The 19,654-nt window shown below is 37.1% G+C and overlaps 1 protein-coding gene across 13 annotated transcripts in view; it reads right to left on the reverse strand.

The window, feature by feature from the left end:
• The window catches only part of LOC131429977 (leupaxin), a 168,358-nt gene that overhangs the window by 65,992 nt on the left and 82,712 nt on the right, over window positions 1–19,654 (reverse strand). The window contains exons 1-2 of one of the 13 annotated variants that reach the window (XM_058594559.1): window positions 17,781–17,799; window positions 4,450–4,705 (exon numbers count right to left, since the gene is read on the reverse strand). The exons of 6 other annotated variants lie outside the window; for them this stretch is intronic. In XM_058594559.1, coding sequence (XP_058450542.1) covers window positions 4,450–4,504 — 55 coding nt within the window. In that variant the 5' untranslated portion in view covers window positions 4,505–4,705; window positions 17,781–17,799. 6 more of the 13 variants (XM_058594556.1, XM_058594558.1, XM_058594553.1 and 3 more) reach the window with 6 other exon arrangements.

A 19,654-nucleotide genomic window follows, 5' to 3' on the forward strand; every position in this document is an offset into this window, starting at 1 on the left:
ACGTATTCATTTTAAGAATCCTGACCGAAAAAAAATGGAGCGAAAAAAAATCCGAACAATCATCAACATCAACTGTAAAATCATATCGATTCCGTAAGAAGACAATGTTTTGTGTTTAGTGGGATTAGAAAGGTGTTGTGTAGCTTCTAAAACTTGGTTGAACTGTCAATACTTATCACTACAGACCACAAATGATCAATTTGAACCATGAATTGATCGAAAAACGACCAAAGTGGGCCAGAAGATAGGGCAAAGTAATTTTGTTACACCACAATGCACCTGCACACAAAGCAAAACCGGTTCAGGATAGGACTAAAGCACTTTGCTGGAAGTTGCTACCCCATCCACCGTATTCACTAGACTTGACCTCTTCGGATTACCATTTGTTTTCATCGATGGGCACGCATTGGCTTTTCGATTCCTACGAAGAGTAGAAATGATGATTGATGAGGACAAATGCGAGGTAGAGCGTACTCAACAAATGTGTACTCTAATTTCAATAATATTACTTGCAGTTGCAACCCCATTATTTTAATAAAGACAAAAAGTTTTGAGCTTTGGTAATAATTTTTTGAAGTTTAAACACAATATGAGGTGTCAAACGTTTAGACATTCTACGTATCTTACCCAACAATAGGTTAAAGATGGCGTTCTGTAGGAATAGCTCATTTAAAATTTCCTCCGAAGATTTCTATTTCGATATTTTATGATATTTTAAATTTTGATATCCTTATTTGGATCCGTTTATAAGTTGGAAAAAGCCTCGTTCACAATTACAAGACAAGTTAAAAATCCATGTCTATTTATTGAAAGATGACTTTTCGTTCAAGTGATGCTTTACAAAATATTTATTTTGCGATAAAGGCCAACGTTTCGAAGGAATAAAGCTTCCTTCAGATAGCATTGGAACAAAGACAATTGCCTGTATTTCAGTTATTTATTATTGAATTCAAGATCTTTTTTTATACAAATGGTGCGTTTTCTTCATACTTTAAAAAAAAATACGGATAAAATTATTCGTCACGGTTTCGAAGGAATTCTCGAATTTTTCCTGTAACACGGCTTATTAGGCGGCGCACACCTTCTTCGTTCATCGTTTTAGCTATCTTATTCCACCAAGTCGTCATCTGATTGATGTCTTTGGCAACCTTTCCCTTTGCCTTGAGTCTCCTCTTCATGATTGCCCAGTATTTCTCAATAGGGCGGAACTGAGGGCAGTTGGGTGGGTTAAATTTTTTCGGAACAGACTGGACCCCTTTCTCTGCATACCATTCTTGAACGACTTTGCTTTAATGACAGCTTGGCAAATCTGGCCAAAACATTACGGGATGGTCGTGGGATCGAATGAACGGCAAAATTCGTTTTGGAGACACTCTTTTTGGTATAGTTCCGATGTCATTGTCATATTTGTAAAGAAAATTTTCGTTTTTTCTTGCCACAGCGGCAAATACCCTGCCAAATCATAAATTTTCTTGCAAATTTGTCGGCAAAAACAAATTTAAATTTGGCTGGAGCATCCCCCCGAGCCGGTGCCAAGTAAAATATTTGACCTGGGATTTGCCCGAAGTCAGCCTTGACATAGGTTTCATCGTCCATCAGAAGACGCCCGTCAAACTTGGTCAGCACCTGATCATATAGTTTCCGAGCACGAATTTTTACCACACTATTCTGTTTTATGGTTTGATTTGGCTGTTTGCTAGCTCGATACGACTTGGTACTATGGGCCGCACCAAATTTTGTGGCCAAATCACGGACCGACAGATTAGGATTCCTCTTAATCGTCTTCAAAATCTTACCGGTCGACAGTTCCACTCCGACGATTGGCTTGAGGCTTCCGAATCGTCGTCAATGTTTCCTTATACCGTTTGATAACGCGCCATACGGTATTTCTGGGCAATTTCAGCTGTTTAGCTAGCCTAGATGCAGACCACAATAGATTTTCCAAATAACTGTGCACAATTTTTTCCCTTCTTTCGGCTTGCATGTTGATTGTTTACAAAGTACAGTCGATTTGCGGAATGTTAAAAATCATACGTGAAGCTGACAAAATTTCCGACCCGTGGGCGCCAAGAACTTCCAAATTCGTCCACCAGGAGCGCCACGATATGAGCAAAAGTTTGTTTCAATTCTAAATGAAGCAAGCTTTATCACTTCATGTTCAGGGCAAAACGACAACAAATATGTTTCGTCAAGTGGATTGAAATATTGAAAATGACCGAAAACGGGAACGGCTCGATCATTTTCAATGTTTCAATCCACGTAACGAAATATATTTGTTTTCGTTTTGAGCTGAAGATGAAGGGATATTTATTCGAAACATCGGCCTTTAACGCAAAGTAAATATTTTGTGAAGCAACACTTGACCAAAAAGCTATCTTTAAATAAATTACAACAAAATGGTCATACCATCTTCCCCATAATCCATGTCTATGTTTAAGCAAAACTTTCTGAATTTTTGGATTCAGTAGTTCATTGCGTAGTTCTATGCTTCCCAATGAAGGTTGAAATAAATAGTATAACGATTCCTTCTTCATATCCTGCCGAAGAAAAACTCAATGCAGTTTTGGTTATTAATGATTATTACTAAGTAGGACAACTTGCGAGTTTTAATAACAATCATAGAACCCAATACTAATAGAAATAATAAACGCAATCTGCACATCTTTATCACCATAACTTAATTTTCGCCTTAATTTTCCTTCTGGAAGACTGTTAGTAAAAAATAAACTGTTAGATCTCAAATGTTTTTGTTTATGTTAAAATTAAAATCAGAAATAACTCAAAACAAATACACCTAATGTTGAAGTTTTCTCGATTTCCTAACGGAAGGACAGAGTGAATATATGACTGATAAAATAAGCAACCTTCTCCAATCCGGGGTAATCGTTCAGCCAACTGAACTACTGTGGTTGACTCAGATTATTTCCCTGTAGAAAAAACTTATACCATTTTCGGTTTCGAGCCTACACGCGGGCGACTCTGACTCCTAGTAAAACGAACACATGGTACGCGCCCTAAACAACTCTTAAAAAAAATAAACAAACTCGCATGGATGCGTGATGCGACCCGAGAAAATTTTCAGAGCGAAACTACGCGATTGGAGTCCGATCTAGAACGACCTCAGGTTGCTAAAACAAACATATTAAACGTTGCTTGAGCGACTCTGGGTCAGCTCTCGGGCTGCTCTGATCAATAAACGAAAACGGTATTGGTATTTGACCTGACTGTGCATGGCAGGTTTGGTTCAAATTTTAGTTTATTCTATTGTGATTCACACATAAACTTATCGAGCCTTTCCCCGACCCATCGAATCTCTCTTTAATTCTCTGGCTAGGCAATGATATGTGAGATTTTGTTGAGTCTCTATTGACTTCTATTTCGCTTACCCAATGTTTGCTCGATAGAATCTTGAATTAACATTTAATTTCTACCGTGTATGATTGGGAAGAAATTACTTTTATAATTTTCTATACCTATTTTTGAATTTCAGGTTAACTGCAAAAATGATAAATCGGCAGAGGATTTTTTTTATTGATTTTTTCGACTTAGTGGGCAATGGTACGAATTTTCGACCAAAACAGTTGGCGAACAACTGGTATAGATCGATGTCATATGATGACAAGACTAATGATTCGAAATTCACCATAGTACGAAATTCACCCACTTTCTCCAAAATAAATTAATACTGGGATCAGTAGAATGTCGTATGCTACGAACAGCTTCCGAATAATCAAACCATCAAAGACTCATTGTATCGAGTACAGCTAATTCATTTCGAATGGGCTGAAGAGAACCGCTTCATCACGACAACGATCGGTCACTCGGTCGTTGTTCTGGTCGAAAATTATTTGGAAATGGGAAATACTACCTCGATCAGATGCTAAACGCTTTTATTATGCTACTCTTCAATTCAAAACTGATATGGAGACATTATTTCGCAATATAGTCTCAAATTTTGGAACAAAAAGTTGAAAGTTGCTTTTTCACTCAATATTTTCAAACCTAAGCCAAGTGATTCAAAGTTTTAACTACTACTAAAATTTAGGAGATTTGAATTATTCCACTAATATTCAACTGCATTCAGCTACAGTTTCATGGAACATGATTCAATTTCAAACATACGCATTCACATCTTTCTTCAGTATCAATCTAAACCCATTGTCGTCTCAATTGATATACTGCCTGTTTTATATGAAAACGCGTCAGTACGGCAGCACCATATGACTCATTGTCATTCCCTTATTTTTGTTCGGTGACACGTTAAACTCGACGCGACCCGGCTGGCGCCAGCAAATAAATAAAAACTTTTAAACACGACATTCCAAACAACCAGAGTCCATCTCACCGAAGCACAAATTTATTTCACCAACATAAAAAAAGAAAACTGCTTTATTCTATAGCTTCTGATTGTTTTCGGATCGGACGTCACCAGCTAGCATCGGCACTTACTTAAGTAATCCTCGAACGGTTCCGTTTGGCTGGTTTTCATTGCCGCTTTGGCCATCTTACTGGTTCAGCTTCCTTCGGTTCCGAAATAAAAAATTATACCAAAAAAATCGTTCCACCGGAGAATGTCTTTTCGACGGTAAATTTACGTGCACAACCTGTGCATGGACCAGCAATCGTTTACGTTCAGTATCTTACTTTTATCACTTTTACTTTTCACACTGCACTAACGTATGGAGATTTTGTTCACGACCTAATTCTTGGGTTACAATCATAAGAGTATTAACACTAACGGAAATATATTGATTCAGGTGAGTCGAGCTTTTGCAGAGCACGTACAGCAATTTGAAACGGCCACGTTCGAATTTATCTCATGTTTGTTTCGGCAGTAGTATCTGTGTGTGTGTGTGTGTGTATTGAATTTGGCTGTGTCAATGGAAGCTGTAGATGATAATCAGTAGGGTGCTCCACGCCACTATCACCCAAGTGGAAGCGATTTGCGTTGAACGCTAAACGATTTAAAATTATTCCTAAATTCCCGAAACTCGCCTTCGCTCGAGCTAGCAGTTTTTAACACCCTAATTCAACACCAAGGATCTGACAGTCAGTCTACCCCGCATTCTGGCCGGGTGACTTAAGGCGACTAAACACCACACTTAATGATGTCATTCGGTGGTTTCGTCGCGACACTCTTATATCTAAAGTTCAACAAGTCTCACCCGGGCTCCAATTAGGCACGGATAGAAGAAATTAACGCCTCCGAGGGGCAGTCTGTCTCTCGCTTTCGCTCTCCATTTTCTTATAAAGTCGTGTCGATCCACTGTATTGGTTAACGTATCGCGGGTTTCTGCATTGTTTACTAACCTACAGCTGCTCATCTCGAGAGAGAGAGCGAGAAATAAAAAATGCAATAAATTTCGTACTATACGACGAATATTAACCCAGAAAAGTTGTTTGTTAGACGATCCAGGTTGGAACAAGTTTGTGCATCTTCAGTACCTGTTCGATTCTGGCGAAGCAAAATTTAAATACTAAGTGTATTTTAACCGTGCCCGTTTTAACAACGATTTTATTCTGCATGTCGTTCAACTTCAACATGGACTAAGCTCAAGTTCTACTTAAGCAAAAACTACACATTGATTGCATATGCGCAATTCCTTTACTGAACGAATAACCGAGAACTAGTGGCGACTGATCTCAGACCTGTTCAGCGGATCAAGTTGAACTGCTAGGTTGTACTAGCAGTTCACTTTCAACGGCTAGGCATTGATGCGTCGAAGACAGAACATATAAGTAATCTTAAACCGAAATCATTCAAATCTGTCTAACGGTTAATTCCGCTGAAAATACTTTGTTTACTACCTACCAGTTTGCATAAGTTTAATTAATTCAAAAATGAAACCGACCAACATCACCTAATTATCGTCGGCTGCGATCAGTTTCTCACTGGCGAACGCAGTAAGTACACGTGTGTTCAGCTTCCTGCAGCGGAAGCATCGTCACCGGTCAGGTAAAATTTTGCAACAGCAGTAGTGCCACAGATGATCCAAAAATAGTCCTAGAATTGGTCCTCCACTCGGTAAAATGGCGCACCGCTTGGCACGTTCGTTCGGTGATGCGAGTCGTTATTAGTCTGTAGTCCCGAGATGAGTACGAATCGTCGTCATCCGCTTGGTGGCTTGGTAGGGTAGATTCTCGTCACAGACAGCATCGGTTACAAACCTTCCGAACCACCAAAACAACGTTGGCAAGATTTGTCTACCATTCTAGCCAGATTCTCAAGGTTGCATCTGTCAGTATTTCCACTCTTCGCACCGGGCATCGTCAGTGATCGGAAAAAAAACTAATTGAATCGTATCGAACACAAACAACGCGTGTCCGACTGAACGTCATGCACTCGACGGGATCACCATCCGGCAGCGTCAACAGCATTATCAGCGGTCACGCAGTCAACCGTTGAAGCGGCGGCCGCTGGTAAAGAGATCCTGATGTAACGATCGTGGTTAATTAACATGTTCCTGCAAACAGGAAACAATCTATTTCATGTCGATGGTGGACAAAATTGTACTAATCGTTACTTATTTTAGTTACCCATATAAGTTTTCGTTAAACTACTAATGCCTAGGGATGTCGTAATGTCGGTCGATTAATAGAGTAATCGATTACTAACCCAGATAATCGAGTAATATTTAATCGAATATCTAACTTATAACTAATATTCGATTATTGAGCTTATCGAATAATTAAAAAAATCCCGTAGTAAAAATCGAATGAATAATCGAATAATCGATTAACAACCAAGATAATCGAATAAATTTCAATCGATTAATTTCAAAATTATACTCGATTATTAAATAATCGAGTAATTCGAAATTTTCGAAATCCCTACTAATGCCACCCCCGAAGTGCAATGTCTTTGCTGATGTGCCGAAAGAACAAAAATTAGTAACGGCTTTCTGGCCGTCAACAGATAGTGATTATTTAGGGGGTTTGGTACCGAATAGGCAGTGTACATAACTACATTGAAACCTCAATTTACGCGACTGTTAAAAATCTCAAATTACACGACTTTTTTAACGCGTGTTATTTGAAATATCGCTGTTTTCCATTTAATTACGGCAAAAATCTTGTAAAAAAATTATTGCCTGACGAAGGAAAGATAAATTTATTCATACACAAAACAATCTAACATGCTTCAGTGAATTGAATTTTGAGATATGAATCTAGTTAAGATCGTGAGCATCCAAGAGTTTTTTAGAAAAAAAAAATCAGTAAAGGAAAACGGAGCTGGTTGACCGAAGAGGCAGGTTAGCCAAATGGCTTTTCTGAATAGGCTATTATGTGCAGTGGCGACACCTAAAATGATTCTGGTGGAGTATTAGGTCACTCATGTACCGACGAAATTTAAGGTGCTTTTTTGTTGTCGTTTGTAGAGGAGGTGGTGAGTAAAATAGGCTCGTTTAAAAGCTACTATTTGGCCATTGATCAAGTTCAAAAATCAATTGACTGCGACTTCTGGTTTCGGAGATATGTTGGTATAAGTGACGTAACCGACAAAACGCGTTGTTTTTTACCGCTCGTGTATATATAAGGGTGCCAATATTTTGGGATCGCCTCTAATTTCGCAAAGCGCTAGTGCTCAAAAGTTTAAGCACCTTGAAAAAAGTCCCCATGCAATTTGAGCTAAATCGGATATGAGTAAGAGGTTCTCCCAGGCGGTAAAGGTTTGAACATTTTCGATCTTAAAAAATCACCATATGCATGAGATTTCCGAAATCGATTTTTTGGCATTAAAAATGCCTTACTCTCTCTATACGGGACCGGGTGTCAATTAAAAGTTTCAAAAATAGCCGCGTAACCTTTTTTCGTCATAATTTTGAACGTTAATAGCTCAGCCATTTGTTGATGGATTGATATAATTTAACAACCAATCGATTCGGAAACTTTTAACTTAAACACTCATGGCAATTTCGTTTTAGTATTTCAATAGCATACTATTGAAAAAATGGTTAGAATCGACCTATGTTTTCATCCACCAATCCCAGTTGTACAAAATGACGTCAACTTCTTGTTCGGCATAGGAGGCTTTGCGTCATGCATAAAAAACACCGTATCGTTATGCGTAGTATGAAGAGAAATCTATAAATAAAGGCTGCACAATATTTCCTTGCCTAGTTGATGTTTGACTGTGAATGAAACAAGTAGCTCGTCCAGTGAGCTGATGACTGGATTGTCGCTTTTGCATTATGTGTTGGTGAAATTTCCTGTTGTCTGCGCAACACCGTGTTCGCTTGAGTATCTTATATATCATCTAGCTATTGAAAAACCGAATCAGCGTGGTTACCGATTCTTTTGAAATATCCCATGTAATTAGCAAATTTTTGGTCGATTTTGCCATTAAGGTCTGAGGACAGAGGGCCACGTGTTGAGTTTTAAATCGACCACCTGGCTCGCTCAATTCCCTTTGCGCATCGTATTTCTCTTGTACTCTCTCGTATATGAGCCAATTTTATTTCTCTTTCCTATTTCAGAATGCTATCAGGAAACCAAAGCGGAAAAAATGGTGGATGCATTGAAACTGACTTTGTTCTTTGTTTCACAGAACAATACAAGACTTTATTTTTATTGCGATAACATATATGTTTTTATGTACTAATCGCATCAAAAATAAATTATCTAGACTTTGTCACGGTAGAGTTATGATATAAGTTTTCAAAGCCGAGATGTTCGATGAACAAGTAGAGGTATGCATTTCCGAGCGTTCCATTTTTCTGCAGTTCTTCAGTCAGAAATAACACTGAACATTCAGTTCAGTCAGAAATAACAATACAACACGACCGCTAAACTCAATGAATCATTCTGAAAATTTCACAGAATATTCTCAACTAAATTTCGAAGACATTGTCAGGTGGGTTTTTCTATATTCTGCACCGTTTCCAAGAAAATTTATTTTGAAACCGGAAAATAGCAAAAAACCTACCACTTTACGGTACTGTCCTCAGCCCTCAAAAATACCTTACAATTCGCTTCCCGAGGCTGGGTGTCAATTTAATTGTCTGTCATAATTTTGAACGCTTATAACTCAGTCATTTGTTGATGGAATTATATAATTCAACAAACAATCGATTCGGAAACATTTAACTTAAACTTATGAGACAACGTCATTTGAATATTTCAATTGCATGCCATTGAAAAATTGGTTTGAAATGAATTTTTTATTTTGGTTCTCTGGTAACTATCAGGCCAATTTAGAATTATCGGCATTAGATTTTTCGGATCTAATTTGCAGCGCTTGTTCCTCGATGATTTGTTAATGGATTTTCCTCATTTAAATGATTCCAAAGCTTCAATATTGTAAGCTTAAAAATGTTTTAATTTGTCAACGGACCAGTTTGCATACTTAAATCTCCATTCCCATACGAACAAAACGGTGGCGCGAAAATGGATTTGGTATGAAGTTGTGTTATGATGATAATCATAGATACTTCTTTTTCATTATATGTGACTGAACAAGTTGTTGTCCCACCAGGAATTAAACGCTTCAGCAGATTCAAAATTAAATTTTGAAACTTATCTGAATGCGGCCTCCTCGGTTTAGTAGTATAAATGAGTTCCACAGGCTCACATATACAGTACAATTAGATGCAATATCATATAGTATCAAAGATAAACTCAAGGTAAGTTTACCTGCGATTTTACACGTTTCGTTTGAATAGGAACCCTCGTAGAATTTGGTTAACCGCCAGTTTCAGTTTAATTATTATTTGATTCAAAACAATAAGCGTCTGATGGCTACATGCGTTGTAACTATGACAATGTTCATTCATGTGTTAATAACATCAAGTTACACTATGAACAAAATTTCGAAATTTTGTTGCGTATCCATTCCGTATATTCCTAATATGCCAAAGCGAAAATCAATGTAAGTAACTTAATATTTTTTGCAGACTGTTTCACATGTTTTCTTCCTCGTATTGTTGCCAAATTATTTACCGACACTTTCCGAAGATTATCGTCGATTTTGAAGAAGGATTGATAAAATTACACTATTACTGAGTTTACCGGTACAACATTTTTCGTTAAAATAAATAAAATATTCTCTTGGATCGATTAACTGTTTATAAAATTAATAAGTTTGTACGTTTCTCGAAAATTATTATCGTGAAATAAAATAGTTCCATTTGTTCAGGTTTAAATCTTTAGGTCGTTTGTATCTAAAATTGAGCTTTCAAGTAACTTTGAATTCATCATAATTGACTTCTAGTTAAAGGACGTTATTCAAACACTTAACAATGCAAAAAAATTGTGGAAAGGGATAAAAATTGAATAGAATCAATTATCAAGAAAGAATCTAATTGTCAATTTTATCATTCGCTAACAATCTAAGCGCTTAAACTAGAGCAAATTTGTAATTAGTCAATTGAATAAGTTTTTAGTTTAGTGTATCATCATCATTATCATCTTTATTTTTGTATATATTATGAGGACCCTAGAAACGTTCCATTTTTAATGTTATTGTGCTCGGTCGTGTCTTGAATACAGCCCTCTAATTTTTTTATGCTAGAGATATTAGAATTGCATGAAACTTCGAGAATTAGTGTCATCCCAAAGACATTTTTTTCAAATCAACTTTCTGGGACTTAGAAAAAATATCAGTCCCAAAAGATCGTTTTTTTTTCAAAAAAAAAATTTTTTTCGAGAAGCCACTAAATCTCGACGTTTCATGCAATTCTAAAACTTTTGGTACCAACAATTTTTTTTTCGATTTCGGAAATTTCATGTACTCGTGTAATTTTGGTGATTTTTCAAAAATCTACGAAAATTACACTAAGTGGATTATGCAAATGTCAAGCGCTTGGTTTGAGAAATGATATCGAGTATGTGACATAAACACTGAACTAAATGATGTCAAAAATGAGCCCAAATTGGTGTCAGAAATTATTTTATAAAAAGATTAAAAATTCATGAGACTGTTCTGAAGAAAGAGAAAGGCAATATCACACCACTAGGTGGATTAAGAAGGGTCTGTGTAAAGTAATATGAGTAAAGCGAATATATTTACATCCGATTTCCAAAATCGTGGTACCGCTGAGAAGGACTTTTGAAAACTCGACAAAATAGTATATCGGTTTCCAGTGTAACCTCACTTCCTGTTTTGTTAATCGTAATTGTTCTCGAAAACATTCATTGGGTAGTTTGGCCGAATTTTGCGGTCGAGTTGTAAATTTAACTTAGGGCAATGTGTACTTGGATATTCATGAAATGTTAACCTTTGAACGGAATTAGATGTAATGCTAATATTAATTGTTATAAGGAAAAATATACACGAGAAACAAATATAAATATAAATTAAAATTATAATCAAACAGCAATAAGAAATTAGAATCATAAAAATCTGGAAATCGTCGATAAAAAAAATGATTCCAATATTTTAATAATCAAATTCCATAAAAACATTTAGCATTTAGAATTCCTGACAGAAGTCGTCACTGATCGACCCAATCCCGAACAAAACTTCATGAAGATTTCAGACCACTCCCCAGGGCGATAGACTCGCAGGAGCGTCAAGGTCGTCAAACGCGAATTGATCCAAATTTCGACCGATTCCCCAATAAAAGCAACAATTGACCAAAAAGCGTTGCGAAACCAAACATAAGCGTACGCTGGTGGAGGAAAGATAAATGCTCCCGAAACTAGATCTAAAATAATGAAGACTAAATGTAAGAAGGCGAATTTTTTTTACGTACCTACATAATCGGAAATGATACATGCTAACTTTTCTTTTCACGAATAAACGTTTTCCAATTATTGACCGATTTTTATCTCCGTATTTGATAGTTAATAACTATTTTCATGAATTTTACTCAGGAATGAAAAAAAGATCATATGTTCTCAAAGGCTCTTCACGACAGAACAAACTGTTTATCAAAAACCTTAGAAAAAGTACAGAAAATCCGAAAGCAAAACTCGGTCAACCAGCCCCGGTCTCCCCTATACAAAGGCGTAACTGGTTACTTTTTAGTACGGTATGTACTCATACATACATGCAAATACAGCAAATCGACATACTGTGATGGGATCTTGCTCATCCAAAACCTCCCTGAAACATAGGCCTTAAGGTCTTTACGTCTGCTTAGCGGTTCAAATTGAACTGCCGAGTTTAGCACTGAGCAGTTCAATTTGAACTGCTCAGCACTGATGAGTCAAAGACGAAACGTAAAAATAATAAAAACGGTTATGTGCCCTAGTACAAAATTTGGCTAACCCCTAAATGACCAAACCTGCATCGGCCAGAAATAGTCGAAAACACGTTTTCGTTCGGCACGTCAGAAAAGACATTGCACTTCGTTGCAAAACAAAAAGTGTTCTGTAAGTAGCAGAAACTTTACTTCTGCTTAGCGGTTCAATTTGAACTGCTCTGCACTGATGAGTCAAAGACGAAACGTAAAAATAATATTAACAAAGTTATTGTTCACGATCCATTCTTGTTATACCACATGCAATTGAGAGGCTTATTGTGAATGTTCGAGGCCATTTTGGGAATATTCTAGGTCACTCAAAAACTACCTGGAGTTTAGGGCTTAAGATCTACCAGTCTTGAACAGATCAAAGTAAGCAACAAGTAGTTCCACAACTATGAACAACATTGAAAACTTATGCATAAGCTGATGTTTGCTTGCATAGACATTAAGATCTGTTTACACAGAAGTTCTTAGACGACTGAGAACCTTCCTGGAACAGATCAAAATAGTAAGTAAGCAATATGTCGCTCTAAAAGTTTGATCAGTGAATAAAACATAAACATAAGCTATTGTAAGCACTGTAACACAATGTAGTCCCTAATGACAGGCAATATCCCAAGTAGTTCTTGGAACATGTAACGTCTCTTAAGGATTTTCTTAGTCTCAGAACATACTCAGGTCATCCTAAATACTTTTACGGATGGACGTAGATAGAATTTGTACGTTGTGTATACTAAAATCAAATGGAATTGAAAACCTCTTCGTTATCCGCCTCGAGGCGTGACAATACCTTCCTCTTGTCCTTTCAATAGTCTCATTGAAACATTTATAAGGTTCTCTCCTCGACCATTGGTATTGTTAATTTATCAAATGCATTAAAAAAAGTGAGATTTGTAGGTTTCGTTGCATATAGTGTTGGTGATTGCCGATAATTTGATAGAAGCTGCTCGATACTAATCTATACTGTATACAACATTTTCAATCCGGTAGAAGATGCTACAAGAACTCGTGTCTCTCAATGCATGAACCGCGAGAGAATTTTTCTACATTTCTTCTCTCCACTTCATACTCTGAGTATTTCACGGCCCTTAAAAAAAATACAGTCTGGTAATGAACGGTGCTGTGTGGAATTTACCAAGAGAGAATCGCAAGTTGACAATTATCGCAGAAAATCGAATCGATGATTCGACTTGATGACTCTCATACTAGGATGCAATATTTCAAAACCTTTTTGTGGAGCATTCACATACATTTTCAAAGACACAACCTATTCAAAGGTTAAATGCACATAGTTAGAATAAGCGGCAATAGTAAAATGATTCTATCTCTATTATTTACTCCCCATACAGAATCGGATCGCGAAACGAGAATAAGTGACCGTTTGCAGATTCATAGAGAATCCCCACAGCAGCGTGCTAACCTTTGATTCTTAGACAGGTCATCGAGAGAAATTCTCTCTCGCACTGGTGTCTATGCTATGTTAAATAAACCATGTCGGCTTTTTGTTGCTGCGATGATATCCATCTTTCATTAATGGCACTGTTTGAATCGTGTGAAGCGATGCTAGTGAGCGTTTTTTGATACGATAAAAGCCATCCTTGGTTGCATGTATTATTACATATTTCAAACCGGAAATGTTTTATCACCCTTCTAAATATGATCAATATTGATAGTTTTCAAAAGATCCTACGTTTATCAAAATTCGTTGAGTCAGCTTCCATAAAATTCAGCCCAGAAAAAATGTGCAGTTATTCAGTAAAGTCTCTTATACCATTATATCTCGAAACCGGAAGTGACATTCAATAGTAGCTTCAAAATGAGGCTAGACTTGTTGAAATCGGCTGAGCAATCTCTGAGAAATTTGAGCGATGAAAAAACAACGCGATTGTCGGTTACGTCACTTATATCATTATATCTCTGGAACCAGAATTGAGAGCCAGTGGATCTTCGAATTCGATTTACAACTCAAAAGTAGATTTTAAACGAGCCTAAACTTGTTAAAATCGGTTCTGTCATATCTGAGAAAACTGAATGGATATAGCGTGATCGATTATCACAAACTTAGGTTCAAATTAAAGGTCTTATGATCCAATATAAAGTTTTAGAATTTCATCCGAATACAACTTTCGGTTACGGAATTACAGGGTGAATTTTGATTGTTAAAAAAACGTAAGCGGCGAAACCAAAAATGCGAAAAAAATTCTAAACTCGACTATTCCAACCGTTAGTCATTGTAAGTAGACAGCCTATCAAACTAATTCCGACTATCCTGGTTCCCGATTTCCGACATCGAAAACAATGTTTAAATACTCCAAAATGAAACACAGACTATTTCTTCAAAGATGATTTCGTCGATTTTCATGAGGTTAGGTTCAAGTAAAAGGACTTATAATCCCAAATAAAATTCCTGAATTTCATCTGGACCCGAATTCTCGTTGCAGAGCCAAAAACAAAAACTCCAAGAAGGATCTACTTTACTTTTCTTCACGATGGCCAAATCGATTTTCACAAACTTATAGATTCAATGGAAAAGTTTTACGGTTTCATACAGAATCCTTGAATTCGTTGTGGATAGTAGGGGTGACCGGGGCTAGTTGGTCGAAGGGGCACATTGATCGAGTGGCTTTTCTGAAAAGACTATTATGCGCGAAGGCGACATCTATTGTGATTTTGGTGAAGTATTAGGCCACCCATGTACCGACGTAATTTCAGGTGTTTTTATGTCGTCGATTGTGCAGGGAATCCGTTTGTTCTTTTTTCTTTATGAGTAAAAGTAGGTTTTTGTATAGTAATATGCGTAACGCAAACCAATTATCTTCGAATTCCAAAAACATTCTACCGCTGGAAAGGGCATTCAAAACCTTAAGAAATGGTATGGTGGTTTGCAGTGTTCTCTTATTTCTGTTAGTGTGAATCGTGATTGTTCTCGAAAACATCCATCGGAGTAGGTTGGCCGAGTTTTGTGCGGGATTGGTTGGCCGAGTTGTAAATTTAGTGTATTCGTGAAATGCACACTTTTTTTCTGAGTGAACTTAAATGTTACGCTAATGATGATGATTATAAGTGTTGTATTCTTAGTTAATTAAAATGCCAGTTGTCGTATGTTCGAGCCCCGACCTGGAAGGATTCTTAGTGTCAGTAGGATCCATAGTACTAGCCATGCAATGATTCTGTACACTTGAAGAATAATCGGCTGAGAAGTCTGTTGAAACAGAAAGGCCAAATTCTTCCACAGAAGGAATGTAATGCCAAGATTTTGCTTTGACATATTACTTACTATGAGTTACTACAGTTTTCTTATGAGGAGTGATATCTGTTCGATTTTCGATTTTCTTTTTTTTCTCCTCTCATGATTCCAAATGATCTGAGTTGTTTACACTAATAAACATTTTCCATTAATGTATTTGATGTGCTTGACATATTTCATCATACTCGGCCAATCTACTCCGGCCCTGGGGTTAGTTGGCCAATTTTTTTCTCCGCATTTGATTGTTAATAACTTTTGCCCTGATTTGATCTAGAGTTATGATAAAATTCACAGATGTGCTCAAAAGATATATCTTCAAAACAGCGTAAACCGTTTATCAAAAAGTCTAACCAGAATGAGTACAGAAATTCCGAAACGAAAACTCGGCCAACTAGCCCCGGTCTCCTCTACTTCCAGTTTCGGAACTAAATGGTGTTTTGATTCGTAGATTTTGCTAGATTACGTTCGAACAAATTTTCCTGTTTCTATTCAATTAACAGTTGTTTTTAGAACTCCACAGTAATATTTATGATGATATGAGTAAGATGAGAAAGGCATCATAACACCACTAGGTGGATTAAAATAGGTTTTTATGTAGATGACATACTCTTCAATGGAACTTATTTCACTTTTGAAAATAACTCACATTTCATTTTTTATATGTTCCACATTTGCTCTCCCCGTATTTTTAATCATCCTTTTTCAGTATTTGAGGACTAGAAAAGTTTTAATCTTATGGTTTCACAATTCAGAAAACATTTCTGACCATATGTGTGCAGGTTTGGGAACCGAACACAGATATACTACGTGAAAGGTGATAAACTCACCCATCGTGCAATGCCCGCCTCTGTTTATCATGTTCTATCTCAAATCAATTCACATATGGTCATAATTACTTAAGTGAGCATTTATTGCATTCATTGAATATGACCAAAAAATAATCTGATTCATTCGATACGGTTGCAAAGAAGTATTAAGTTAACCCAACTGATCTTCAAATAGAAGTCGGATCGATGCGTCACGCTTCGTTTCGTTCCGTTAACAACCGATGTCTCGTAATCATAAAACAGTTTTATGACTTCGTAACCGTTCGAAGTCGATTCAACAAATTTGTATAAACAATGTAAAGGAAAACGTGCGCGGGCGACCTTGCCAAAGATCATCACACATGCCACCGAAACCGCACCGATAATGTTCTGCAAAAAGTCGACTCTCCAACACATTTCAACGGTGAAATGAAAGAACACAAACACTTTTCACACGGTTTTTGTTTTTTCTATCTGCCTCACGGCACATTGATAAAAATAATTTCGGTGTTTACATCAGCCGCCTCGACACTGCTTTCTGTTACGTCTTTTTTGCTTTAGACGAAGATTTGTTTCACTGTTTCACGTTAGCACAATTGGTCTGTTATCGTTACTGGTTCCTAACTGTGTTACGTTATCTTCACGCCGAGAGCTGAGCCTGTAGGATTTTTCTTAAACTGGCAATTCTTACTGATAAAAATTGGCCTTTGTCACTGGTACTGGTTAAATACACCGAGCGGTTCACACTACTGCAGGCGTTTGTCCCGAGCAGAACGTTCAATTAACGGTTGCCAACCAACATCAACAAAGTGGACCGAATCTACGGTGACAAAACTCGTGATACTCGGCATGACAAATAGGCCACCGCGTTTTTTTATCCTGAAGTGCTCTTACGATTCAGTCACGATTTCACCTGGGTGTCCGATTTATGGAAATTAACTTGAAAACAGCCACACACCGACGAAAAAAAAACTCACAATCGTGAGACGCGGATGGAAAATCTTTATCTAATAAACCAAACCGAACCGAAAACGGGTGGTGACAGAGATCACAGTTTCCACCGAACTGAACCTTTCTTTCGGAATGATGACCGACCGTCAGCGTCTTCGAACAAACACACAAGCCGAGAGAATGAGGCAGCTACAAAACAGCCATCATCAGAGTACGGCACACGCGACGGCGATACCGCGGAGAGCGCGAAATATTGCGGAATCCGTCACGGGTGGCGTCGACACTGCTGCGGCTGCTGCTGCTACGGCTGCCGCTACCGCTGTTATCCATCACCGCCTGCTTCCTATGGTTACCCAGTGAAGAAAAAGTGCGAGGTAGCTAGGAAAGGTATCTAACTCCCACCGACTCCCATACCGATCGAACGCACCCCGTCGCTCGAATGTGTGACAGCGTAAACAGAAATCAGTCACTGGACGAGAATTGACAACGGGTTGTACAGATGCACGGTACAGTAGCCTCAACACATTAGGAATCCGACAGTATGTTGGACAGATACACTCAAGACCACAATGAGCTATGATATTTTACATTTTAATTCAATTCTCGAATTAAGACAAAATTATGATGATCACACAATCATCATCAAACATTGACTACGACCCTGCCAACTAGAAACTATCCATATATATTCTTCTTCCTTAGATCAACTTTTTGATTGGATCAGGTTTTCCAAACAGACAGAATGATCGATATGGTATATAGGTGAAACCGCAATGTCGCTGTCGCGAAAGATACGCCAGGAAGATCTATGTCGTTTGGTGACATTCAATTCCATAGTCACGAATCGATTCTCAAAAGAAAGAAAAAAATCCTGTACTCGTGAGGTTTTCAAATGGATTATTTAAAGATTTGATTAATTTCCTGTTTGTTTCTGCTAGTTCGACATCGGTTCGTATGACCTTTTACTCATTCGAAAACGATGGCAGGCCAACATTTGAAACTAGAAATAACGCAAAGTTTTTAAAATGCCCAACCGATTTAGAACTGCATAGCTTGAACACATCGTCAATAACATGAATAATAAAGATAATAATAATATATTAGTCAATAACAGAACTTTCGTTTGTTTCAAAAGAACTAACTTATTTCAACTTAAATATTGGTGTCGCGCTAATCTAATTTCCATAAGTTAAAATTAAGGGGGAGGGGGTTTTTCATTATTTTTTTTGTGAATCGGATCGAGTACATTCAAACAAATTTCCTATTGCATCCTCTTCAATTTGGATAATACTTTCTGTTAGGCTCTGTGAACAGTGTTCTAAAAGCAGTTGAAAAAGTGTTTATAAGTACGGCACTGACTATAGACGCTAATTACAACTATTTAATAACTTATTTCAGCACTGAGCAGAATTGTTCACTCAATCTGAGTTACAAATCATTTCGTTGAAAAGCATAATTACCAGTAAAGTGATCTTTATTACCACCTTTAATTAGTTTTACTGTCATCGGCGCACCAGAAAATGATTGCTACTAGCTGACCCAACAAACATTTTTGCCTATTAAATTCTCCTATCATCGATGACAATCTTCAACTGCTCATTCGGTTGAAGAATGTTCGTCGACGACAATATCAACGTTCTCGTGATCCTGCTATGAAAAACATAGTTAAGGATTTACAAAAAGAAATTAAACATAGATTTACTCTTTTGCGAAATGAAAATTTCGCTAAAGAAGTTGAACAAATTAAACCATATTCTAAACCTTTCTGGAAACTTTCTAAGGTTCTTAAGAAACCTCAGAAACCAATTCCTGCTCTCAAGGAAGGAAATCAAATACTTCTTACAAATGGTGAAAAAGCTCAAAAGCTAGCTCAGCAGTTCGAGAGTGTCCACAATTTTAATTTAAACGTTGTGAGTCCTATTGAAAATGAAGTCTCACTGAAGTATGATCATATTTCAACCCAAGTGTTATCACACGATGACATTATTGAGACGAATTTTGATGAAATTAAATCAATTATTAGGAAACTCAAAAACATGAAGGCTCCTGGTAATGATGGAATTTTTAATATTCTTATTAAAAATCTTCCCGATGTTGCCTTGAGACTCCTGGTTAAAATTTTCAACAAGTGTTTTTCATTAGCTTACTTCCCAAAAAGATGGAAAAACGCTAAAGTAATTCCTATCCTAAAACCTGATAAAAACCCAGCAGAAACATCAAGTTATCGCCCAATTAGCTTACTTTCTTCTATCAGTAAACTTTTTGAAAAAATTATCTTGTTAAGAATGATGACTCATATAAATGAGAATTCAATTTTTTTACCAGAGCAGTTTGGATTTCGTCATGAACATTCAACTACTCATCAACTTGTCAGAGTAACGAACATGATAAAAACAAATAAATCTTCTGGGTTATCCACTGGAGTTGCTCTTCTAGACATAGAAAAAGCATTCGACAGTGTT

Source organism: Malaya genurostris, chromosome 2, assembly GCF_030247185.1.
Source record: "Malaya genurostris strain Urasoe2022 chromosome 2, Malgen_1.1, whole genome shotgun sequence".
In the NCBI taxonomy this organism is placed as follows: domain Eukaryota; kingdom Metazoa; phylum Arthropoda; class Insecta; order Diptera; family Culicidae; genus Malaya; species Malaya genurostris.